This window comes from Monodon monoceros, unplaced genomic scaffold (genome assembly GCF_005190385.1).
Source record: "Monodon monoceros isolate NGI ecotype Baffin Bay Population unplaced genomic scaffold, NGI_Narwhal_1 Super_Scaffold_14, whole genome shotgun sequence".
Classification (NCBI taxonomy): domain Eukaryota; kingdom Metazoa; phylum Chordata; class Mammalia; order Artiodactyla; family Monodontidae; genus Monodon; species Monodon monoceros.
The window spans coordinates 70,653,430-70,665,302 of NW_021703770.1; the positions used below are offsets into that span (position 1 = coordinate 70,653,430).

The following is an 11,873-nucleotide window of genomic DNA, read 5'->3' on the forward strand; positions in this document are numbered from 1 at the left end:
CATTTCAACTATTAAACTGTATTTAAAAGGCATCAGGTGGTGAATCTGGGGGTGAAAACAAACCCCCGGGAACCTGAAATGCCGTCCAAATCTCAATTCTCAAATTCTTTCAAGCAAAGAATTCTTACCAGATGGACGCAAATCCATAAACTCAGAGCAAGGCGCCTTTAGGGGAGAAGGTTGGTTTTATATCAGATGCTTGTACACTGAGATGCTCTGGGAAATTCGAAAGGTGGACAGAACACATTAAGCCTTTGCCCAGACCAAGTGGAGTGATTCTCCTGCCGCCACAGACGTGAGCCCCACATTCCTAAACCGTGTGCAGCTGTCCGTTCATTGGGAGAAAATAGGAAGAGCCTTTAGTGAAATAACCACACGCCCATGAAGTTACTAAATGAATGTTTCACCTTTTTCCACCAAAATAAAATGCTCAGTAGTTCAAGTCCTTAAAACCGTCTAAAACTCAATAGAGGAAAGGGATGTGACTGAAGCATTTGGAAGCCTGTCTGCCAGAAGGTGAGCTCGTGATGCACATAAAGACCTCACCTGGCTGCTCTTCTCCATCTATTATAAAAGGGAAGAAAAAACTGGAAAAGATTAAGGACGCCTAGAAATCCTCGAAAGCTTCAAACTTATTTACACTTATGAAGGCGAAACCTGTGAAGCCAGGCACTGTTGGACTTTTCCTTCCCCAGTTGAAATTCCATATGTTCTCAATTACGAGCCACCGCAGTTTGATTCAGTGGAGGGAGCAGTTGCACTCATGCGTGGCTTGCCTTTTTTTTTTCTCTACCCCAGTAAGCAGAACTGTCAGAGAACAGGATGGTGAACCCATGGCTGAGAGGTCAGCACACACACATTGAAAAGTGGGAGGTGTTTCTATGCCTTGGAGACAGTCGGCTAGGAGGCCTTCAATGGTCACTACCCAGCAGCGCCATGTTGACTATGTATTTTCATGTAAGGGGTAAGCTTTTGTATTTTGGCAAATAAAAGGTATGTATGCTACTCCTTGACCTTTGGGACAAATGAGGGAGTCAAGTTGAAAATCATGTCTGCAGACTTAGATTTTTGTTCCTCTTCCCCTGCCCATCCCAGTCAGTAGAGCTGAACTATAGTAATTAGTCCTGTTTATGGTAGGTAGTCTTGAATGTATTTTTCACTTCTGAAAATTAGACTCCAAAAGGCTAGCGCTTGTAACTATGATTCTAAAATGTAACAAAGGTATTTTCAAATATCTGGCAACTGTAACATTTTCACCAGTTTTCTAGTTAGTAACACTGAAAGTTGATTATTTGTGAAAGTAGAGACTCCGGAATTTTAACGCCTAAGAATCTTTTGGAGGGTACTTGTAAAAAAAAAAAAAAGCAGATTCCTAGACCTGGTGTGGAGCTCAGGAATTTACTTTTTACTGAGAACCTCAAGGAATTCAAATGTGTTTTGGGGGCACACTTTGAGAAATAATGTGTTAAGCCTGGCCATTTGATTCTGCCCCCTGCTGGAATACCATGGTGGTCTTCTATGTATTTGCTGCCATGTCTGTATTGGTTTTCCCCTGAGGCAACAGTCAGGATGGGCTAGGTTGTGCTGCAGAAAACAAAAAACTAAAAAACAAAAGAAAACCAAAAAACAATCCTCAGTGCTTCCCTGGTGGTGCAGTGGTTGAGAGTCCGCCTGCCGATGCAGGGGACACGGGTTCGTGCCCCGGTCCGGGAAGATCGCACATGCCACGGAGCAGCTGGGCCCGTGAGCCATGGCCGCTGGGCCTGTGCGTCTGGAGCCTGTGCTCCGCAATGGGAGAGGCCACAACAGTGAGAGGCCCGCGTACCGCAAAAAAAATAAATAAATAAAAATTAAAATAGTGGTAATTATTTCCCAAATTGTCCATAACGTCCCTAGAGAAATTTCTTAATCTTTTAATAGAATTTTATATCTGCTAGGATTAATTAATAGTTAATGTATGTTAACAGAAAGCCTCCTAATTGAAATTTCTTTAAATATCTGATAGTTTTTGAGACGAGGAACACAGCGTAGGGACCCTAACAGAGTTTGTAGTAATCACGTCGCATGATGGAATTGTTAGTGGTACCCAGTCCGCTGCTCCTTGAGCCTGGTACTTAGTGGAGGTGCCAGGGCACCAGGTTCCTCTGCTCTACCCCCATCTGCCACCTAACTGCTCTTCAGCCCTAGCTGAGACCCACTGCCTTATTTCTCTGCATCTGTTTCTTCCTCTGCGAACTGAGTTGGAGAGAGACAGTGGATCGCTAACGTCTCTCAGAAGAACCCAGAAGATGTGATCAAACAGGATGAAGAGTTTTGAGTCACTCCCTGTATGGAAAATCACAAACCAGGATATGCAATGGTATTTTAAGCTTCTGAGAAATATTCTGCAAGGTGACTTACTGCAAAGGAGCAAAAATGGCTCCTGCCACCCTAGATGCTAAAAATTCATTGTGGAATGAGTCTTAGGACGTGCTTTATTAACCTGGGTTTTCATTTCACTTTTTCCACTTACTGTATGTGTGCCTTCGAGAAGTTGGTTAATCCTCTGATCTCTCATCAGCAAAATGGATTCTAATTTATTTCCAAAGTTCTTGTGAGAGTAACATAAGATGATGTGACAACGGGCTTAGCAGTGCGTCGAAGACATCCTGATAGCTGTTTCATGAATGTGAAATGAATGAAACGCCCAGCTAGTGAAAGACTGTATCATTATTATTATCATCCTTGGAGCTTTGTACATGGTGTGTACCTGGCCACGTTGAATTCTGCCAGCTTCTGACAACCTGAAAGTTTTCAGGAGATTCCTTCCATTCAGAGAAGAATCCTTTTATAGACTTTATTTCTTTCCCCAACTAAAACTCGCTCGGGCAGCTGGTGCATGAAATGCCCGTCAGTGATGTGTTTGGCCCCCATCAGGCCTTGCCTGCTGTCCTGCTTGCCAGGACAAGAGCAGCCTAGTCTTCTCTGAATTTTCATTCCTCACACCTCATCCTGATGCTCCCCAAACAGCCCTTGGTGCCGTCACAAAGCCCCGAAGAGAACACACACATCAGCTGGTTCCCTCGAATTTCACGGATGAGGGAGTGGAGGCAAACTTTTAGGCAGATGGGTCTCAGTTATTGAAGGAAGGGGGTTCCAAAGGGCTGTGGAGGTCCCTCTCCCTCTGGACTTTCCTTCTGCTGGGTTTCTGCCAAAGCAAGGGCGTGAGATGAACATCTGAGAAACCCTCTGTGCACCTGACTTGTCCAGAGCCAGATGCGTAGCCGCCGAGCCTCTGGCCCCTGGCGTGGCAGCTCATGGACAGCAGAGTGGAAGCCGGCAGAACTCTCTGTCATCTTCTAGGGCTAAGTGGACAAGGAGGGTGGACTTTTCACAAATCACGGTGAGGGCTTCCCTGGTGGCACAGTGGTTAAGAACCCGCTTGCCAATGCAAGGGACACAGGTTCAAGCCCTGGTCCGGGAAGATCCCACATGGGGTGGAGCAACTAAGCCTGTGCACCAAAACTACTGAGCCTGCGAGCTACAACTACTGAAGCCCGCGCGCCTAGAGCCTGTGCTCCACAACAAGAGAAGCCACCACAGTGAGAAGCCAGTGAACCGCAACAAAGAGTAGCCCCCATTTGCCACAACTAGAGAAAGCCCGTGCGCAGCAACGAAGACCCAACGCAGCCATAAATAAATAAATTTATATTTAAAAAATCGTGGTGAGGTGAGTCATCTTTTCTCAGTGAAGAATCTCTTCCATTCCTCTGGAGCACCCTTCACCTATATATTCCTTCCCCAGTGCATCTTCTGGTCAGTACACACTGTGTACATCCCCAAGGCTGGGACAGGAGAGCGATGCTGATTCACCGAATCGTCAAAACGTGTTTCCTGATTGCTGAATCGTGGCCAGACCTTTCCCTCCACTGTTTGCCCTTCTCAAAGTCCTTGATCAAAAAAGAAAGGACCGGGCTTCAAAATGGCTCGTTCAAGAATGAAAGAATGCGATTCTATAGCCTTGTCTCTTTGAACTCAGTGGGCTGAAGTCTTTGTTAAAATTTTATTGGTTACCATTTGGGTAAGAGTGAAATTGCTGAAAATCTGACTGTTTGAGATATGCTTGTACACACAGGCGGCAGATAAAATTATCCAGATGAATTTAAGGGCGCTTTGGTTTTTAGTACAACACACTCAGTCCACCTGTGCTTGTCTTGAGTTGGGCTGTAGGGAGTGCAGAGCAACAACCACAGAATTGAGTTCAGGTTCCCTTCTGCCACTTACTTCCCCTGGGATCTTAGTTAAGGGGCTTAATCTCTATGGAACTGAGGTTCTTCATCTCTAAAATGGGTCGGTAATTATCACCTTGGGTTCAGTGTGATAACATTTATAGTGTAACTAGTATAGGACTTAAATGTGATAGCTTAAAAATATCAACACTTATTAAGCATCTACTATACACCTTGGGCTTCTGTGCCCGACTCTCGGGCCATAGTTCACATTGTAACCATCAGAGATTTGTGCATTTATTAGGACAGTTTCCCCCCTTCCTCCCTAGGGCAGAAGATAAAATGTTTTGAGGAAAGTATACTGTCTCAAAATTCACACAAAGGCACCCATGCAGTCTAGGAAAGTCTGGGTCCGTGGTGATCATGACAAAAATGATCATCTAACTTGAAAAGGCAATGTTGAAACTCAAAAATATCGCAGTGGTTGACAGTCGAGTCTGTGAGGCCACGGAGGGAGAAGAAAGCATTCCTCACAGAATGAAAAGCTACGGCAACTCAGCAGTAATGGTGATATTAAAACAAGTCCACAAATTCTTTGATCTTTCTTCCTTTAAAAGGTGGCGCCTCGTTCTCCTCTCCATGAGTGTGTCTGCATTTACACCCTCCTGATGAGCTGGGCACGGCACAGGTGTGTGACTTAGGATACCAGATCACCAAAGGCACTGTGGCTTCCTCCCTGCTTTCTCAGGTCACTCCCTCTGGGGGAAGCCAGACGCCGTGTTGCAAGGACTCTTGCCAACACCATGTGAGCCGTCTTGAAAGCAGATCTTCTAGCCTTGGTCAAGCCTTCAGATGATGCAGCCCTGGCTGACATCTTGTCTGTAGTCTAACCAGACACCCTGAGCCAGAACCAACTGGCTACGCCACTCCAGGATTCCTGATCCACAGAAACCAAGGTAATAAATATTTATTGCCTTAAGTGGCCGAGTACTGGGGAAATTTGTTACGCAGCCATAGGTCACGGATGCAGTGGTAAAAAGTCCCCAGTGGAAACTTCTCTTTGGTTGGAGCCTGGAGGCCTAGGCTGGGTGGCTGAAGGGGACACAGAAGATGAGGTCTGAGAGGGAAATGCCCGACTTTCTCTGTCAAAAAGTTAGGATTTATCCTATCAGCGACTTATTCAAGCTGGAGGATGTTTTTGCATAGAGGAGTGACATCGTCAGAGTTGATTTTGATATCCCTGGCATGAAATGGCATGAGAAGAGGCTGGTTGTGGGGAGGGGGAATTCCAGTTAGAGAGTTCTAGGAACAACAGTCCAGTTAAGAGAAGATGAGAGCCTGAACTATGGCAATGGCAGAGGCAGTGGATACGGGAGGACTGTCTTAAGACATGGTGGTTTGAAAAAAGAAACGACCAGTCTCCAGAGCCATCTAGTGCAATCCTGTGTCACTCTGCACTGTGTGGGGTAATAAAAGTGGGCTGAACTATATTACAGCCGTATATTCACACCAACAGTATCATCACACACACACACACACTCAAGATACTTAATCCCATGAGCTACAAAAGTGAGCCTTTTGCAAAGAGGACTTCACAATTAGGAAATGTCTTACTCTCAAGATTTAATATTAAGCATTTGAAATTGTCCTTTATAGACACTCTAATTTCAAGAACAAAAAGAAAATAATGAACTCCCATCTCCCATAGGAACCCAAAGCCTCACATTTGTCCATGGTATAAAGAGGCCCCAGAAGATTAGACTGAACTATAGTGGGGTGATTTATAGCTCTGTTGGAACACAGATTAAAGGTGGTTTTGAAGTGTTGGGAGATTCAAACAAAATCAGCATAGGCAGGGATATTAAATTCGTCAAGTACTCATCTCCCCCCAAAACCAGTTACCTTAGGAAAATAACATCTATCTTTAGTATTTCAATAGCCCCAGAAAGAGATGGATATATAAATGCTAAGCCGTGAATATTTTAAATGGCCACATTTCTATCCAAATGGTGAGGGAAAAAAACGTGTGTGTATATAAAAATATAAAACTTTCATCCTATTATCTTGAATGCATTGTACTATCACCACTCAGAGCAGTATTTCAAAGTCTTTCTTATGGAAAGTAGAGCTCTAGTTGAACTAGAAGTTAAGCAGAGAACCAAAAAAATTCAAAACCAGTGGAGAGTCATGGAACCAAATTTGATTTTCAAAAGGAAAACGTTTGTGAACGGTAAGAGTTGGGAATCATATCGTTTGTTTCTGAAACTTTAAAAATAATCCTTTCTTTTACTTTTACATGTTATATGGAACTTTAAAAGAAATGTTAATCTTCAAATAACTTGATTCATTAAATACCTGTTGAATACTCAATGTCCTAATAACAGGAGGTAAGACATGTCCATTGAGAGGAATGATTCTTCTCTTAAAGTAAAAGTGAAAATCTAAGTTCCTTGAGGCAAACACTGTGTTGTTGACCACAGCATCCCAGGTCAACGGTGAGGCCTGAAAAGGGAATCACTGAACGAACGCCCCTTTGAAAGAGGAATGGATGAATGAATGAATGAGTGGACCAGTGTCTGAACACATGTAATGTTAATGACATTGGACTTGTACAAATAAGAACAAGGCTATACATTTCAAAAGTATGTCTCTACCGTCAGAACTCACAAATATTTACAACTGAAGAGTTTGGTGGAAGATGTGAAAAATTCTGATGTTTAAGAAAAGATGAAAATGCTGAAAGTGTGAACTAAGTAAAGCGGCAGCAGCGTATCTTAGGAACCTCGATGCAACTATTTTAGCAAAACGCACACAATGCAGAACACGGCTGTTCAGAATAACTGTGTCATGGCGAAAATAACTTAATGAAATGCTGCTCCTTCAAGACCATCGAAAATCTGCTTCTGGCTCACGGTCCAAGGTGAAAATTCCATGGAGGGAGCAAAGGAAGGGACAAAGAAACCACCACCATGAGTGCCTGCACCAGAGCTATTTATTAGAGTAACTTTTCCTTTTTTTCTTCTTTTTTTCTTCATGACAATTGAAGTATGTACAAAGTCTTACAGCATTTACACCGTAGAAAGTGTCCTATTAGCTGATGAAGCCTAAGGCAGTGCTGCTGGGAGCTCCAGAGCGTGTCTACAAGAGCAAGGAAGCTGGGCACTGTAGGTGGACCTCTCTGCTACAGCAGCTGACGGACTCCTAACTAGACCACCTGGAGGACAGGTTATGGGGAAAAGGAACAAGCTGATATACAGCTCTAGGGACCACAGGCTCTTAAAGCTACCTAGAGTTGTGTTTCTGGTTACCTAGAGCGTAACAAAGGTCCACAGCCTGACGGATTAACATATGCGCGAGGGCACGGTCGTGCTGCTCAGATCTGGTTCAGCTACCAAAGGTATTGACTTGTGAATGGGAGGCTCTATACCGATATGGCTGGTATTTCCGTTTGTGTTCATGTCTTCAGATAGCTCCCACCTGCCCAAGCCCCACTCCCCTCTCCCTTTATCAACAACAACAAAGGGAAGGAAGAGAATCCGCATGGGATTAGTTCTTGACCAAAAAACAAACAAAAGAAAACAAAAGACATTCAGTATCAGCTCTAGGGTGGCCATTCTGTCAAAAGATTAACAGTGGAAATTTCTGAATCAACCTAAATCAGAACAATATTAACAAACCCGGCCAACACCCAACCTCCGGATTTAATCACCTTCATTGATTGTCTTTCCTTGGGGTCAGCATTACACAGAACCACCAACATTTACACACCAAATCGGACACAAAACGTACATAGCACCGCCGCCCCAACCCTTACTTGAGTACGTGATGAGCGGATGTCAATACCTACATGATTAACACCAGGGTCCCCACTTTCTTCCTCAGAAAGCCCAGCCCGGTTCTCTCTCGGGTCAGTCACTGTCTGTTTGGTAAGCAGACCCCATTTATTTTCCCACTGTTTCGGTCTCCAGTGTAGGCAGATTGGCTTTTTTTTTTTTTTTTTATTTCAAAAAGATGCTACTCCCAACTTAAAAGCCAGTGGATAAAACTTTTAATTAAGACACCATAGCGCGGGATATAAAAACACAGGAACCACATAAATATTGAAGAAGTTGTATACCGTTTTCCTTGTAAACAGTTTTGCTGAAGATCGAAGCCCTAGTGTGAATCTGGCCTGGGACTTTTGGCGGATGGCGAGCGATCGGCCAGGTTCTGCAGCGATGGTGGCCGAGGACGCCAGGTCAGTCCCCATGTTGGCGGGCATGCAACTTGAAAGACATTGCACAACAAGCAACACAAAGAGAGTGGAGAAGCTCACAACACTGCAAGGAGACCTCACAACCTCCATGACTGCCGAGGCACGGACAGAGACCCCCCTCCCTCCGCTGCGCGCGCTTCCTCTTACACGTGGGACACCTTCTGCGACTCTCTGGCTTGTTTGATGCTATACAACCACTTGATGATGCGAGCGTTTCTCTCGATCGCGGAGATGCCGTAGGGCACCCGGTCGTTGGCACTGTCATCGTTTCTGAGGTCGCTGTTACTGTCCTGAGACTGTTCACAGTCCGAGCTGATCATGCTGGCGCTGCGGAAGTTGAGGGAGACGATGTCGGAGTTGGCGCGGGCGAAGTTCTCCATGCCCAGGGTTTCCAGCTCCTCGGGGTCCAGTCCGCAGTAGTTGAAGAAGCGCTCCACGTCGGCGTCCACCCGGAAGTACCTGTCGCTCAGGTCCGACTTGGACCGCTGGAGCGAGGGTCTCCGGCCCACCCCGCAGGCCGGCTCGGCCGCCTCGGCCTCGGGGGACCTGACCGCGGCCGGGGCGGCGACCTTGGGCTTGGGGGGCAGCGGCGGGGCGGAGCTGCTGCAGGGGATGGCCTTCAGGGGCTTTGCGCCCGTCACCTTGCGGATGTCCGAGGAGCTGTGCGACACGTGCAGGAAGGAGTCGGGCGCGGGCTCGAGCGGCCGCCGGCCCACGTGCGAGCCGCCCTCCTGCGGGCTGCCGCGGCCGGGCGTGGGGCGCACGCGCAGCGACTCGGCGAACGAGTGCCGGTGCAGCTCGGCCGCGTCGGCGCGCGGCGCCGGCCAGTTCCGCGCGCCGTGCTTGTGGCCTGAGCCCGCGCTCGAGCCCTCCGAGCTGTTGAGGATGTTCTTGAGGATCTCGAGCTTCAGGGTCTCGCGCGGCGCGCCGCCCTCGCTCTTGGCGCCGCCGCCGAAGCCCTTGAGCGTGGGGCTGCCGAGCGCGCGCTTGGCGCCCGGGCACACGGGGGGCTTGGCCAGCACGGCCGGCTTCACGGGCTCCTGCTTGGCGTTGATGACCTCCTGGCTCTTGACGTACTTGGCCTTGTCGGCCTCCAGCCGCTCCACGGCGCTGAGTCGCTTGGGGTTGGGCTCCGCCTGCCGGCGAAAGTAGTCGGGCCCCTTGTTGAGGATGCGCAGGGGCACGGCCGACGTGAAGGTGCCGGCGGGGCTGACCGGCTTCACCATGCTACCTGTCTGTAGGCTCTCCGTGGGCATGGCGGGCGCTCTCTCCCCGGCGGCCGTGGTGGATGCTCGTCTGCGCGCCTCCGGATGCGCTGGGCAGACACATGTGCGGGCGGCACAAAGGGCAGCGGACGGTCCGGAACCGAGTGTCAGCGGCGGCGGCGGCGGCAGCAGCAGCAGCAGCGGCGGCAGCGCCTCATCTCCCGGCTCGTTCACCGCCCCGTGGCTTTAGTTTCCTCGCCGCCTCGCCGGCCGCCCGGTGCGGAAAGGCCCCAAGCCCCAAGTTCCTTTCAGCTGCTTCGCCGCCTCCTTTCTCCTCCCCGAAGGATGTGGGAGTCTCCTCCAGGTCTTTGTGTTCGACTGCAGGCAGAGCTGAAACACACAACAACCAACCGCGGGTTAGGATGGGCGAGTGACATCACGGCTGCAGCAACGGCGGAGCCGCGCGCCCCCGCCCCAGGGCACCCCGCCGCCCGCCCGGGAGGGAGGCGATCCCGGCGGCCGCACGAGGCCCGCGCCCCGCGCTCGGAGAAAGAGCGGCAGAGGGTTCCCACGCGCCACCTCCTCCCGCCGCCTTCCCAGCGGGGAGACCCGCCTCCCGATCACGCCCGGCTGGCATAACTTATACCCAAACCCCGGAAACACTAGACGAGTGCAGAAATGCGGGTCGTTCCCAGTTCATGAAATGCCAGTGGGTTCCTGAGAATCCCTTTGCTGCTTTAGGCTACAGCATCGGTGACGTCTAATATGCCTCTTTTGCAATGAAGCAAACCTTCAGACTTCTATCAATCTCTCCTAACACTTCAACAAGCACCCAACTCTTCAAAAACTGAAAGGATGGGCAAGAAACGGCAGTAGACACGAAAATATTTTTTAAAAACTCAACATGTTTATCTTATTTTTGCCAACCAATATATTTGAAAACACATTCTCCTGCGCATGGAATGTGTATGAAGTTCAACCCATTAAACACAGGCTTATTTTTTAACTAAAACTAACAAAAACCAAATAAAAAGCCTAGCAATACTTCTAGATCAACCATATAAATAGAAACTGATTATAAATGCTCCACAAATTTTTCACACAATGAGCAGAATCAAGTTCCTTTGTGGTATGTATTTTCCCAGATCCCCTAAAGAACTAAGAAGACAATCTTAAGGTGTCAATCATACCTAAATATGTTACTTTATGGAAAACTTGTATAATAGGGAAGCATTCGTGGGGCTTATTTTATGGCTTTCTGAACAACTTGACTCCCTCATCCCCCACCCAAGCCCACTATGAGGAAACACTCATCAATACTCCCAATATAAATCTTGAGGGAGGCTTTCTACTTAGAGCATAACACAGTGAAACATTTGTCTCTGCAGCCCTCTGAAGTCCAACCACCTCTCTGCCCGTCACTGCTGGCAGAGAGCACTGATGCACGCATCAGCCTTCCAAAGCACTGGCGAAAGACCTTTTTAGCACCTCTGGTTGTAACTAGGAGTGTTAAGAGAATAATGTAGTCAACTAACTTGTCAAATAACTAATTTACAAAATAAAGCGGTATCACTATGAAATGATCTGCTCTCAGGGGAAGAAAATGAAGTGTCTTAAAATAAGCTTGGGGCCGGGGGCTCATATTTTTCCTTCACATCTTTTAAAACTCTTAATCTCTAAGTACACCCATCGTCATGTTTTGTTAGAGACCATTTTGGTAATCTGCAAAAGGATTCGTTCTAATAAAAATATTTTCCTATGCAAGATGTCAGAAGCCCCAAGGTAATTCCTCCGTAATGATTTCTTTTAATTGTGCGGTTCTATTAATGATACTTCCATTTAGTTGAAAAAATCACCTCCTCTCATGAAGATGAAGTAAGATTGTTTCTTTGAACATATTCTGAATGAAATACCAGAGGAGGAGTGAGGATTCCTCTGCAGATCCTCAGGTCTGCTCATCCACTACCCTGGGTACATCTCACCCGGAGGACGAGCCTGGTCCTCCAGGAGGGGGCTGGAGCCCGGGCCCTGAGGCAACCCCGCTGGATCACCCCCAGGGCACCTGAGAGCCCCCAGGATAGGCCTTGTTTCTCCCGAGCGCATATAACATCTTCACTGGTTACTTCTGCAGCTTCCAAAATGTGTCCACGGAGGGGACAGTGCCAGAAGGTTCAGGGGCAGAGTGAAGGACACCACGTAAATCTG

General features: G+C 47.7%; 1 protein-coding gene across 1 annotated transcript; it reads right to left on the reverse strand.

Moving 5' to 3' along the window:
* Positions 1-8,191: 8,191 nt before the first annotated feature.
* On the reverse strand, positions 8,192-9,773 carry FAM110B (family with sequence similarity 110 member B). Its single transcript, XM_029222754.1, has one exon. It carries the CDS (start codon positions 9,717-9,719, stop codon positions 8,607-8,609), a length of 1,113 nt encoding a protein of 370 aa, XP_029078587.1. The 5' UTR covers positions 9,720-9,773; the 3' UTR covers positions 8,192-8,606.
* Between the last annotated feature and the right edge of the window lie 2,100 nt (positions 9,774-11,873).

Coding starts and splice junctions, on each gene's coding strand:
- FAM110B (XM_029222754.1), bottom strand. CDS start 9,719: ATGCCCACGGAGAGCCTACAGACAGGTAGCATGGTGAAGCCGGTCAGC.